Below are 14612 nucleotides of genomic sequence, written 5' to 3'. Positions count from 1 at the left end.
TAGTTGAGTGATTTATGAAAACTTATACTCTGTTTGATGTTTTCATTATTGTTCCAACAGTTCAAACATGTTCGTGTGTGTGTGTGTGTGTGTGTGTGTGTGTGTGTGTGTGTGTGTGTGTGTGTGTGTGTGTGTGTGTGTGTGTGTGTGTGTGTGTGTGTGTGTGTGTGTGTGTCTCTTCAGTGAAGTGTGTCAGTCTCTGCAGAAGCTTCCAGCTGCAGCTGTCAGTTCAGTTTCTGTTCAGTCTGACTGAGGGAGGTTTTTGTACGACGCTTTTTCACTGTGTGAACACATGCTGACTGTTGATGTAGTGAAAACTCTGACAGTAGTAAACTGCAGCATCTTCAGTCTGGACTCCACTGATGGTCAAAGTGAAGTCAGAGTATGATCCACTGCCTGTAAAACGACCTGGAATCCCTGATGCTCGAGTGCTAGCATAGTAAATGAGCAGTTTAGGAGTTTTTCCATCTTTCTGTTGGTACCAGTCTAAATAGTCAGAAACGCCTCCAGTATAAACATTCTGACTGATCCTGCATGAGATGGTGACGGAGCCTCCCGGAGCAGAGCTCACTGCTGCAGGCTGAGTCACTGTGACCTGTATTAAGGCCTCTGAGGATACAGAGACAGAAACATAAAGCAGCGTCAGGGTTTTGTGGGCTTCATTTCAGAGGGACGGATGTTCATAGAGGAGAGGAGTTTGATTCTCTGGACTTTACCTGTGAAGCAGCAGCAGAGGAGAGTCCAGATGAGGACGCAGATCAGAGTCATGTTTTTGACGAGGAGGAGGAGGAGGATTTCTGTGTCTTCTGTTGTGATGAAGGACAGCTGTCAGTCATCCAGTGTTCAACTCTCAGGACTATAAAGTCTCCCAGAGCACTGGAGCATGGTGCTGCTGATGCAAAGTGGCTCTCTATGGAAATGCTCTGACTCACTCTAACAGGGATTTAGATCATGCTGATGATGATGTTAACAAAGGATCAATAAATGAATCACACAACTGCTGAAATAAAGTTCAGTCATTTAGAGTCATGCTTCTATTTACAGAGACTTCTTCATATGGGCCGTCGTTTGTAAAGTTGTGCACACTGAAAATAACAGCAGCAACTTTCCACTCCATAACTCCATAAAAACGCAGAGTTATCTCAACTCTTGTTGAGATGATACATTTTCTTTCAAAAATGTTAAATCTTAATCTAAATGTTAAATGTAAATGTTGCACTAGGCTGCATTGTGAATAGTATGGGGTGCCATTAGTACCAAAATAAAAGCTTCATAAAGTGATACAGATATCCCAACCATAGTCTGTCATCCTGACTCCTACGGGTTACTAGACGGACTGCTCGCCTTAAAAATGTTTGAAAGCCAGTTTTGGAGTCCATTAAGAGATTTCACAACGCTCAGAGACAGAACTGACCCAGTCTAAGTTTGTATAATTTTATGAAGCTTGATTATGGTATTTCTGCTTTCCCAGAGTGAATTTGTATAGAAGCTGAATATTTAGGATAACAGAGCAAAATGTAACATTTAGATTTAGCATTAAAATTAAACATTTATGGTTCCTTTATAGGCTAATTTTGACTATACTATGGATATCTGTGTTTATATTCAACATTTTATCCCTTATTATTATGAATGTATGTCCATGAAAAATCAAAAAATATATATTTTTTAAAAAAATTAACATTTGTATAAAAATTTTAAATCTAACATTTAAATCTACTTATTGTAAATTTGATTTTACAATTTAACATTTATATTTAACATTTAATATTTACAATTCAATTTTAACATTTCGCTTTATATTTAAAATTAAGATTCAAAATGTGAAATTAGTATTTATCTTTACTATTTATATCAAACATTTAACATTTATTTGTAGAATTAATATTTCTATTTAATATTCAACATTTAGATTAATATTCAAAATTTACATTTCACTTTTAAATTTAATATTTAACATTTACATTCATATTCATATTTAGCTTTTATATTTACCATTTAGAATTAACATTTAACATCTATATTTACATTTAAAATTCATATTTAACATTTATATTTAACATTTACATTTATATCTAATATTAAACATTCAACATTCAACATTTATATTTATATTTATATCTAATATTAAACATTCAACATTTAACATTTATATTTATATTTAATATTTATACTTAACATTTAAATTTAATATTTAACATTTATATTCATATTCATATTTAACTTTGATATTTACTATTTAGAATTAACATTTAACATCTTAATTTATTTTTAAAATTCATGTTTACCATTTATGTTTCACATTTATATTCATATCTAATAATAAACATTCAACATTTAGATATATATTTAATATTTATGCTTAACATTTAAATCTAATATTTAACATTTATATTCATATCTAACATTAATACTGACATTTAATATTTATATTTATATGAACCATTTGGATTTTACTGTGATTGTAATCTAAATATATTTTTTAAAACAAAATTAAATATGAAGAGGATCATAAATATTCTTCTAATTGTGATAAAAATTTGACTTTTAAAATTTACATTATGATTTTATGACATTTTGGAGTTAAATGTTGAGAATTGTTGCTGATATTTTCAGTGTGCACAACCTTACAAACGGCGCCCCATATCTTCAGTCTTATTAATCGTGTGTTGAAGAAAATGGATTTCAAATGATTCTTAAATAAATAAATCTCTGAGAAAATGTTTCTTTTTGAAAATGTGTTGCAATGTTTGAATGTCTGCTCCCGTTTTCTCCTGAAGGTCTTTCAGGCAGAGACTCATTCAGGAGACTCTGTTTGTGTCAGAGTCAGAGAGCCGTGTCTCTCTACAGTCAGAGGTTTTTGTACGGCGGCTCAATGACTTTGTATCACTGTGGTACACGTTCGGTGGAGGAACCAGACTGGATGTTGGAAGTAAGTCAAATATTCACTCTTTTTTTAAAATCAGTAACTTATTTTTGTTTCTCTTTTTTCACATTCAAGACTGATGGAAACAGATATTATCATTTCCTCTCATGTTGCATGTTTTAGAGGTGATGTGGACAAAGCTGAGGTGAAAGGATTTAGGTTTTTAAAGAAGTAACATAAAAGTGTAATAAAGCTTAAAGTGTACATCAGACCAGAATGATCATTTTTAAATACTTGACTTTCAGTCTCAGGGTAGAGTTCAGTCTTGAAGTGATGGTAGGTTTAGTTCAGTCAGAGTCAGAGAGCCGTGTCTCTCTACAGTCAGAGGTTTTTGTACGGCGGCTCAATGACTTTGTATCACTGTGGCTCACGTTCGGTGGAGGAACCAGACTGGATGTTGGAAGTAAGTTTAAATTTCAACTCTTAATCTTTTAGAGACAGAATCGTTTAAATCCTCGTTGGTAACAGAACTTCTTCTTTAAATTTCGTCTCTTTAATCGTTGATTTTTTTCATCCTTGTTTCTGTGCCGTGGAGGTAAACTCAGGACAGCTGCACTGAACCTAGTTTGACTCAGTCTAGTCAGAAGTTGTTGAAAGTTAAAAAGCTTGAAGTTGATGAAAAAATGATTCTCTTTTCTTCTTTGTTCTAACATCATATTTTACACTGCAGTGAAAACTTTGAAGGATATTTCTCTCATTGAGGCGTTTGAAGAGTTTTTAATCTGATTATCATTTTGATTCACATGAAGCACGTTTGAGTTTTCGTCCCCTCTGAATAGTTCAACATGTTTTACAGAGGTTTGAATGATTTGATGAGTTTCTATCAGATATTGAATTTGTAGTTTGATGTGTTTGAGCTGGTTCTGTATGATGAGTGTCTCTGTGCTGATATGCATGAGAGGCTTCTTAAAGGGAAGTGAAACAATGTGTGAGTGAGTGACTGGTGGAGCAGAAAAAACACCTGACACAAACTCCTTCAAGCAGAAGTTCAACTTTCAACATTAAAGCTGTCTCAGTGTCTGCTGTTTGATTGGAAGCTGTGGTCCCTGTCCTCTAAGCTGATTGGTGTCTCCTAGGTGATGTGCGTCCCACCCTGACGGTGCTGCCCCCCTCCGATAAGGAACTGCTGCAGGGGACGGCCACGGTCATGTGCCTGGCCAACAAGGGCTACCCCTCAGGCTGGAGTCTGGCCTGGAAGATGGGCGGTGGCGGCAGCATCAGCAGCAGCTGGGAGGAGAGCAAGAGCCCCGGGGCGCTGCAGAAGGACGGCCTCTACAGCTGGAGCAGCACCCTGAGGCTCCCTGCAGACCAGTGGAGGAAGGTGGGATCTGTGACTTGTGAGGCCACCCAGGGCTCCCAGACTCTGGTCTCACAGTCTCTGAGCAGAGACCAGTGCTCCCAGTCCTGATCTGACTCACTGGGACCCTGATTCTGTTTGTTCTCTGTTCCTGCTCTCAGTCTAAACTCTCTGTCTCTGGTTCTCTCTTTCAATCATGACATGTTTCATGTTTCAACATTTCACTGTTTCTACTCATGCTGATGGATTCAATGTTTTAAAACAATAAAGATTTTATTATGTATATCATCAAAGTGGCGTGCATTTTCACTTCCTGTAAGTCCTTTCATGTGTTCAGAGCTTTAATCAAATGATGGAAATCTTTTAAAAAGAACAAGAAAAAGATGAACATGTTGATGTGTTTCTAAACAGCGTACAGAGTGTTTCATCTGAAAACATCAGGTCTCTCAGGATTAGAGAATAAACAGAGTATCATCGACATCAAGTCGTATAAAAACGTAAATCAAGATTTTATTCTGAATAATGTTGAAGAAAGAAAAAAAGAGTTAACACAAGAGAGAGGAGGAGAGTGTAGTTATTGTGCTTTTTCATTGCTTCAATAATTCATCTTTGCAGGTTATAAATTTAAAGAAAGTTAAACGAGCCTGAAACACGATCATTAAGAGTAAAGTTAATGTTACCCAGGTTAACAACAGCTTTCAGTCTTGATGCATTTGTTGGGTAATTTAGTGATTTATGAAAACTTGTACTCTGTTTTATGTTTTCATTAATGTTCAAACATGTGTCGTGTGTTTGGAGAGAAAGGGTGTGTGTGTGTGTGTGTGTGTGTGTGTGTGTGTGTGTGTGTGTGTGTGTGTGTGTGTGTGTGTGTGTGTGTGTGTGTGTGTGTGAGTGTGTACTCAGTGAAGTGTGTCAGTCTCTGCAGAAGCTTCCAGCTGCAGCTGTCAGTTCAGTTTCTGTTCAGTCTGACTGAGGGAGGTTTTTGTACGACGCTTTTTCACTGTGTGCGTGTTTCATAGATGCTTGAATCATGTGCACCCTGACAGTAGTAAACTGCAGAATCTTCAGTCTGGACTCCACTGATGGTCAGAGTGAAGTCAGAGTGTGATCCACTGCCTGTAAAACGATCTGGAGTCCCTGATACTCGAGTGCTAGCATAGTAAATGAGCAGTTTAGGAGTTTCTCCATCTTTCTGTTGGTACCAGGCTAAGTGGTGGTTGTTGCTAGAAACATAAACATTGTGACTGGTCCTGCATGAGATGGTGACGGAGCCTCCCGGAGCAGAGCTCACTGCTGCAGGCTGAGTCACTGTGACCTGTATTAAGGCCTCTGAGGATACAGAGACAGAAACATAAAGCAGCGTCAGGGTTTTGTGGGCTTCATTTCAGAGGGACGGATGTTCATAGAGGAGAGGAGTTTGATTCTCTGGACTTTACCTGTGAAGCAGCAGCAGAGGAGAGTCCAGATGAGGACGCAGATCAGAGTCATGTTTTTGATGAGGAGGAGGAGGATTTCTGTGGCTTCTGTTGTGATGAAGGACAGCTGTCAGTCATCCAGTGTTACACTCTCAGGACTATAAACTCTCCCAGAGCACTGGAGCATGGTGCTGCTGATGCAAAGTGGCTCTCTATGGAAATGCTCTGACTCACTCCAACAGGGATTTAGATCATGCTAATGATGATGTTAACAAAGGATCAATAAATGAATCACACAACTGGTGAAATAAAGTTCAGTCATTTAGAGTCATGCTTCTATTTACAGAGACTTCTTCATATGGGGCGTTGTTTGTAAAGTTGTGCACACTGAAAATAACCGCAGCAACTTTCCACTCCATAAAAATGCAGTGGGAATTTTCAAAAGTCATTTTTTTAATCACATTTAAAGAAATAATTGTGATCTTCCACATATTTAATCTTGTTGATTAGATTAATTGGTCATTATTTAACATTCATATTTGTATTCAACATTTATATTTATATGTAGTATTTATATTTAACATTTAGGTTTAGCATTCAGCATTTAACATTTCGATTTTACAAATCTCCATTTAGATTTAACTATCAACATTTAGATATAGATTTAACATTTTATATTTTTATTTAATATTTATATTAAAGTTAATGTTACCCAGGTTAACAACGGCTTTCAGTCTTGATGCATTTGTTGAGTAGCTGATTGATTTATGAAAACTTATACTCTGTTTTATGTTTTCATTATTGTTCCAACAGTTCAAACATGTTTCGTGTGTGTGTGTGTGTGTGTGTGAGTGTGTGTGTGTGTGTGTGTGTGTGTGTGTGTGTGTGTGTGTGTGTGTGTGTGTGTGTGTGTGTGTGTTTGTGTGTGTGTGTGAGTGTGTACTCAGTGAAGTGTGTCAGTCTCTGCAGAAGCTTCCAGCTGCATCTGTCAGTTCAGTTTCTGTTCAGTCTGACTGAGGGAGGTTTTTGTACGACGCTTTTTCACTGTGTGCGTGTTTCATAGATGCTTGAATCATGTGCACCCTGACAGTAGTAAACTGCAGCATCTTCAGTCTGGACTCCACTGATGGTCAGAGTGAAGTCAGAGTTTGATCCACTGCCTGTAAAACGATCTGGAATACCTGATGCTCGAGTGCTAGCACCATAAATGAGCAGTTTAGGAGTTGCTCCATCTTTCTGTTGGTACCAGGCTAAGAAGTGGATGCTGTTATAAACATAAACACTGTGACTGGTCCTGCATGAGATGGTGACAGAGCCTCCCTGAGCAGAGCTCACTGCTGCAGGCTGAGTCAGTGTGACCTGTATTTTGGCCTCTGAGGATACAGAGACAGAAACATAAAGCAGCGTCAGGGTTTTGTGGGCTTCATTTCAGAGGGACGGATGTTCATAGAGGAGAGGAGTTTGATTCTCTGGACTTTACCTGTGAAGCAGCAGCAGAGGAGAGTCCAGATGAGGACGCAGATCAGAGTCATGTTTTTGATGAGGAGGAGGAGGATTTCTGTGGCTTCTGTTGTGATGAAGGACAGCTGTCAGTCATCCAGTGTTCAACTCTCAGGACTATAAACTCTCCCAGAGCACTGGAGCATGGTGCTGCTGATGCAAAGTGGCTCTCTATGGAAATGCTTCATGTTAATGCATCAATGAATCCCCTCACTGATAGAGGTTCACATGTACTAAGAACTTTTTATCTTTAGTGCTGAAACTCATCTGTCATCACGGTTGAGCAGTGATGCCTAACTAAAGGGAAGTGAAACGTTTGAGACCAGTATCTTTTAATCTGGAGTAGACCAAGAGCTGTAGCGGCCTCTTCTGTCTAAAACAGGACACAGTTTATCAACTCATACCTCCTCAGTCCCATCCATTAGGAGCTTTCTCACCTCTAACGTCAGTTTACTGATAAACTTAAGATTACATCAAGTTTTCTCATTCGTCAAATACTCCTCTGACTCTGTTTCTATGAGGCTGCAGAGTCTTTTTAAGGAAGGTTTGTTCTCGTGGTCTGTCCATGAACGAGTATATAAAGATATACTGACTAAACATACATCAATTAAAATACCCAGTGTTTACTTTAGCTCACCATGAATTAAATGTTTGCTGCAAAGATTCGTGAGCTTTGGTAGGTACCACCAGGGACAGCAGTGTGTAACAGCATTCATCTGCAGCCTCTATCTCTTGAGGGTTTTCTTTCTCTGTTCAGGTACTTTCAAAGCAAACCCCGGCTTATCTCCTCATCAAGTTACTCTCAATTGTAAATGCATTTAAACAGCAGAAAAGTAAACAAGAGTATTTAGAATAGTATTTATTAAAAAATCATAGCAATAGAGAAAGTGAATACTCTGAAACTGGACTGATCGTTAGAAGATTCTCACTTTTTTGTGTCAGGATCATCAGTGACCCCTTGCACTCCCTCCAGGACCTGCAAGGGCAGGACAAATCCTCACAGACCCCTACCACCCGGGTCACCAACTCTTTGACTTGCTGCCCTTCTGGCCGGCGCTTCAGAGCTCTGAGCACCAGAACACACCAGCACCAGTGCAGCTTCTTCTCTCAGGCCGTATCCCTCATGAACAATCAAACTTTACCCTCAAGCACTCACTGACTTTGAAGCGCGTCCCTGCTAAGTCCATGAGGGCTTAGGGCTGTCCCACTGTCAAATCATCAGGTGTGTGAGGGATCTCTCACAGACTTTTTGAGCCCTTTATGCCCCCTTTCCATAAGTGGGCTTTTTCTGCAGACTTAGCGTAAGGGAATTACCCAGAGTTCATAGCATTTTGATGTGAAACACTGGATTCCCAGGGGAAGCCCTGCGAGCATGGAAAGGTAAACGAACGCCGTAACGTGGAAATAAAAAAAAACTGTGACAGCAAAAAAGAAGCAATGAAAGCTGCAAAGAAATGTACAGGAAAAAAAGTTTGCCTGTAAGTATAAATATAGAAAACAGCCTTAATCTATTCATCTTCACATATAGGCCTATGTGTATACAGCATAATGTATATTGTTATATATAGTTATGGTTATATAGCCTATTTATATATTTTAAATGTTGTTGTTAAGCACTCTGTATTGTAAGAGCCTGGATCACATGGCAGTCAGTCCGTCCCTTCAGTGCCTTGAATTTGAGGAAAGTAAAAATTGTGCAATAAAAATTCCTAATATTGCTAAGGTGAGCTACATGACGTCATGCAGGTTAAGTCTCAAAGTGCTGTCCCATTCCAGTTCTCCTCCCCTCAATCACTTTCCAGCTGACGTCAATTAAGTCAAGAAGGGCTGAGGGCTTAGGGAGGACATTGAGATTGGGCCCATATCACACAATAATAATAATAATAATGATAATAATAATAATAATAATAATAATAATAATAATAATAATAATAATAATAATAATAACTGATATTTATATATCGCCTTTCAAGAAACCCAAGGTCGCTTCACAGGGTCAGGTAGGGGGTCTGGGGGGTAGGTGGGGATGTCTAACGGGGACAGGCCTTGAGGAAAAGGTGCGTTTTGATTTCTTTCTTAAAAGCGTCCAGGGTTGGGGTGCTGTGGATGTCGGGAGGGAGAGAGTTCCACAGAGTAGGGCCTGCCACACTGAATGCTCTGTCCCTGAAGGTCTGCAGCTTAGTCCGGGGGGATGGAGAGGAGACTCAGGTCCGAAGACCTTAGGTTCCGGGATGGAGTGTGTTGGTGGAGGAGGAGGTCAGCCAGGTATTGGGGGATTTGTAGGTGAGGAGGAGGAGGAGTTTATAGGTGATGGGGTACTTTACAGGGAGCCAGTGGAGGTGAATGAGAGTGGGGGTGATGTGCTGTCAGGGCTTGGTGTGTGTGAGAACCCTGGCAGCTGAGTTCTGTACATATTGGAGCCTGTCCAGGGCATTGCTGGGTCCCCCAAACAGGACTCCATTGCAGTAATCCAGCCGGGAGGTAGTGAAACCGTGGATGAGGGTCTTTAACTTATTTATGTCTTTAAAAGTACTTCTAAACTTTTCTTTTTACAGGTGGTATTTTTACTTTTATTTAGAATTGTTTGATTTTATTTTAGGTTTCTATATTTATTGTCCTCACTGCCCAACTTTCTTAATTCTTGATCTCACACCTCCAGACCGCTAGGTGGCGGTAGAGCGCCTTTAAGCTGGTTTGTCAACCTCCAATCACAGAAGAGAAGAAGAGAGCAGTTTTTTTTACTTCCGGGTTCTCGAAGTCTTAGCATGTAGGGATGTTTTACTGTCAGAAAGGAGCGAAATAACCACACAAAGGCGGCTGTGTTTGGTTCCACGTTCCTCGTCGGGTCTGAGGAAGATGTCCGGGTCTCAGGATCCGAAGGACTCGATCACAAGGCGGCTTTTCTCTGCGGCTCACAGGGATCTGACACCGCCCGGATACAGAGAGGAGCTCCAGAGTGAGAGGGAACTGTTGAATGTGATTTCAACATCTGAAGTAAATCTGCAGACAGAAGGTTTGTTTTCTACTTTTAGTGAGAATACTTGTTTTCTGTGTTTGTGTCAGGTAGCTAACGCGCGTGCCCACACAGTTCATGTTAGCCGCAGCTAGCTCCTGCTGAAAGATATGTTGTTTGTGTGATAGCCTGAGTAGTTTTTATTAATCTGGTAACTAACACAGATATGAGTGCTGAAATCAGCTCACAGCAGGGGTCTGGGAAACGTGCGTCTATGGGCCAATCAGCTTACACATGGTCAGTACATCACACCCCTATATCACAAACCTGCACCCATGATGGTAAATATCCAACATCCCAGACTGCATACTTGATAAACTACCAATTATGTTCAACTAACTCCACCTGTGCTCATGTTGTCACATGTAATCTGGCGCAGAAGTCGCTTGTGTACATAGACACACGAGGCACAGCAGCACGTCAGTGATTGTTTATACCTCCAGACGTGATTTGGTCATGATCTGTTCACATGGGAGTGTTTATTAGTGATGGGAATTCCGGCTCTTTTTAGAGAGTCGGTTCTTTTGGATCGGCTCACTACAAAGAGTCGGCTCTTTCAGCTCCCAAGTGGCTCCTCAGATTTTTTCTTGTTTAAATTAATGTATGACCTAAAATCAAGTAAAATGAGTAACTAATGTAAAAAAAACATACATTATATCAAATGTGTATTATTCATAAGGCTTTATTTATATACTCAACACGGAGCAGAGTGCTACAAAAATGTATTATAAAGTACAAAAACAAGACCCATCACAACTAGACAAATAGATCCAATCTCTGATTATATGTATATTATTTATAAACTTTTAAACACCTTCATTAACAGCAGGTTCCCTTCACTGTCTTTCTTCTTCACTTCTTGCACTGATGGATAAACTGGTCTAAAGTCCATGACCTGGATGACTGAGATCCTTCACAGACACTTCTAATGTGCCTTTGCAGGTTTTTTGTGGACCCTGATTGATGACACTTTCACCTTGCAGTCTACAGGCTGATTTATACTTCTGCGTCGAATCGACGGCGTAACCTACGCCGTAGGTCCGCGTAGCTCCCGTACCTACGCAGAGGCCTACGCACGTAGCTGACGTGCACCTCCTCCAAAATGTAACTACGCGTAGAGCCGACGCGGACCGCAAGCTCTGTGATTGGTCCGCTCGACGGCTTTGTCTTTCCCGCATTCACAGCACTTCCGGGATCCCGGACATCGGCCAGACATCGGCCAGACATCGGCCAGACATCGGCCAGACATCGGCCAGACATCGGCCAGACATCGGCCAGACATCGGCCGTGTATTTCATCTCCTCCTCTCTATTCTTCACGTAATCATGTCTGTATGATAAACAGCAACATGTATCAGCTGTAGATTAACATAACACGCTCTGAATCGATGTGGAAAAGTAAACAGAGATCGTAGCAGGACCGGAAGCAGGCGACCGGCTATCAGAGAGACCACACTGCCCTCAGGCGTATTGGAGGAGAATTGCTGCGCGACAAGGACACATCGACGCACAAGTATGTGGGGCTCATGTCCGCGTCAGCCCCTGCTGCGTAGGGGCGACGCAGAAGTATAAATCAGCCTTAAGCCGTTGAACTGTGTCTAAAGTTTACTGTTTCCTGCAGTCACTCGTCTTCTCACCGTTCCAGTGCGTTCTCTCTGTTGCGCATGTTCTCCCTCTCGTCTCCCTCCTTCCTGTTGGTGTGCTCACTGTGCTGTGTGTGTCTGTAACCCCTCCCCTTCCCGTTCTGCTCAATCTAGACACGTGATTGGTCAAGACGCCACCATATGTCTTGACCAATCACATGAGGCTTTAACAGAAAAAGATGAGAAAAAAAAAACGTCTCCCGTCGTTCACTTCAAAGAGCCGGCTCTTAGAGCTGGATCGTTCGCGACCGGCACATCACTAGTGTTTATAAAAACTGAAAGCAGCCTCTCTAATTTTCTAATATAATCAATCAATCAATCTTTATTTGTATAGCGCCAAATCACAACAAACGTTATCTCAAGACGCTTTTACAAACATAGGAGGTCTAGACCACACTATGTCAAATAATGAACAGAGACCCAACACCAAGACAGGGTAAGACTCAGTCTGACCCCACCTTAATCCATCATGAGCATTGCACATCGCAGTATTTAGCTAGTTACAGTGGAGAGGAAAATGAAAACACTTTTGTATCACAAAGGAGTCCGATGAAAGCTTGTGGTCGACATGGTTTAAAAGCAGAGTGAAATGTTGAACACATTTAAGCGCCATATCTAGTGAAACAATCTCAATATACTTTTGTTTGTCTGTAAAAGGCGTCAAAATATGATCTGACTTCACTTTACCCTCTCACCATGTGCATCGCTGAATTCCCCTGCCTCCAAAACGTACGTACGCACGGGTCCGAGATTCCCACATTCTCCCGTGAAGTTTCTATTTACAGATCACAAACGGTGGCCGCTAAAGGCAGAGGATCTGGCTGCAAACAGATGAAGTGTTTATCACAGGAGGTGGCCACAGAAAGAGTGTAAATAGTCTGCTTTAGTGAGTTTTCTGACAATCTGAGCAGCCATCAGAATAAAAATGTGACTTTAAAAGGAATCTCAAGTATCACCTATCCCAAGGTGGTTTACATAAACTTACAGTTTCCCTTCATGTGTCTCTCTGTGTTGCAGCGTGTCTGTCCCTGATCAAAGAAGAGTCTCCAGAGCAGCAGGAATGTAGCCCCGGTCTGGACCAGGAGGACACTAAGCCCACACCCATCAAAGAGGAACAGGATGAGCTCTGGAGCAGTCAGGAGGGAGAGGAGCTTGAAGGTCGGGAGGAGGCTGACACCACCAAGCTCCCGTTCACTGTTGTGACTGTGAAGAGTGAGGATGATGAAGAGGAGCCTCAGTGCTCACAGCTTCATCAGAGACAAACTGAATGGATGGAAACAAGAGAGGACTGTGGAGGATCAGAACAATCCAGCAACTCAGACCCAGAGACGGATTTACAACCAGAGATCGAGGTCAAGATTGAAGACTCTTCTGAGCCCGAGACTGAAGACGGGGATGATTACTGGGAGTCCAGAGACCATCAGGCAGGTGTAAACCCTCTGGAGAACTTGACAGACTCTATAGATAAATTACACACCTGCTACGAGTGTGGTAAGACATTCAAAAGGAAAGGGCATCTGACGGCACACATGATAGTTCACACGGGAGAGAAACCCTTCAGCTGCTCCGAGTGTGGTAAAAGTTTTAACTGCAAAGGAAATCTGACCAAACACATGATCATCCACACGGGAGAGAAACCCTACAGCTGCTCCGTGTGCGGAAGAACATTCAACTGTAGAGGAAGCATGACCCGGCACATGTTGGTCCACGTGGGAGAGAAATCCTTCAGCTGCTCTGAGTGCGAGAAGATATTCAAAAGCAAAGGAAGCTTGACTCAGCACATGTCCGTTCACAAAGGAGAGAAATCCTTCAGCTGCTCCGAGTGTGGCAAGATCTTTAAAAGTAAAGGAAACCTGACCCAGCATATGTCGGTTCACAGCGGCGATAAACCGTTTAGCTGCACCGTGTGTGGGAAACGCTTGAAAGGAAGGTATTATCTGGCCAAACACATGAGGAATCACACGCGGGAGAAACCCCTCAGTCCCTCTGAGTGTGACATTAACTCTCAAGAAAGTCCCACAGTTCACATGGAGCATCACGGCGAAGAAACACCTTACATTGTAGTGGAAATATGTTAAGGCTGGTTTTATCCTTCCTACGCAGCAGGGGCTGACGCGGACATGAGCACTACGTACTTGTGCGTCGATGTGTCCGTGTCGGGCTGCAATTCTCCTCCTAAACGCTTGAGGGCCATGCTCAGTCTCTGGAAACATGTGTGTAGTTGTGTGAGATTCAGAAAAGGAGAAAATTGCCGCGACTGCAGCTAATGTCTTCTTCTTCTGTTAAATAATGCGGTTAGTAAACAGTTTTAAAGGTGACATATCATGCAAATGGTTCTCTACCTGAAATATGTGTCCCTGTCTACAAACCCCCTGAAAATGAAAAGAATCCATTCTGCCCCTGTTCTGATTTCTCCACCTTTCTGTAAATGTGTGCTGAAACCAGCCGTTTCAGTTTTCAGTGTTTTTCATACGTCACAACGCCATCCGGTCTGTAACAGGAAGTCAGAGCTCGGAGCTTGTTCAGCCCATAGACTGTATAAAATACAACTCAACCCCTCCTCCGTTTTTCATTCCCTGCACACGTGTGCTAACAAGGAGCTTAGGAGGGAGGCATGCTAGTTGTAGGCTGTCTTAATAAACACAAAGGTCGGTTTGACTCCCCACGTCTGCAGATTTGAAGATCTAGTGGATGATTTTTATTGTCCATGGAAAAGTGCTAGCGCTAGTTAGCATAGCCACATAGCTACATGTTCGTAGCTGTGTACCAAGACACACGTCGACATGCTGACAAATAAAACAACAAGAAACACTAAATCT

At 41.4% G+C, this 14612-nt stretch overlaps 1 protein-coding gene and 1 gene segment (V, D, J or C); both read left to right on the top strand.

The window, feature by feature from the left end:
- The window catches only part of LOC117827895, a 75441-nt gene that overhangs the window by 27446 nt on the left and 33383 nt on the right, over positions 1-14612 (top strand).
- On the top strand, positions 9849-14083 carry LOC117827892 (oocyte zinc finger protein XlCOF7.1-like). The gene is made up of 2 exons (XM_034704742.1): positions 9849-10151; positions 12811-14083. Exons 1-2 carry the CDS (start codon positions 9995-9997, stop codon positions 13869-13871), a joined length of 1218 nt encoding a protein of 405 aa, XP_034560633.1. The 5' UTR covers positions 9849-9994; the 3' UTR covers positions 13872-14083.

The sequence above is a fragment of the Notolabrus celidotus genome, chromosome 16 (genome assembly GCF_009762535.1).
Source record: "Notolabrus celidotus isolate fNotCel1 chromosome 16, fNotCel1.pri, whole genome shotgun sequence".
NCBI classification, from domain to species: Eukaryota; Metazoa; Chordata; class Actinopteri; order Labriformes; family Labridae; genus Notolabrus; species Notolabrus celidotus.
The sequence above is the reverse complement of the archived record's forward strand: the minus strand, read 5'-3'. Positions and strand labels throughout refer to the sequence as shown.

Excerpts from the sequence above, each read along its gene's own strand:
- LOC117827892 (XM_034704742.1), top strand. The coding sequence starts at position 9,995 with ATGTCCGGGTCTCAGGATCCGAAGGACTCGATCACAAGGCGGCTTTTC. Across the intron at positions 10,152-12,810 it reads AGTAAATCTGCAGACAGAAG|CGTGTCTGTCCCTGATCAAA; the intron begins GTTTGTTTTCTA and ends TCTGTGTTGCAG.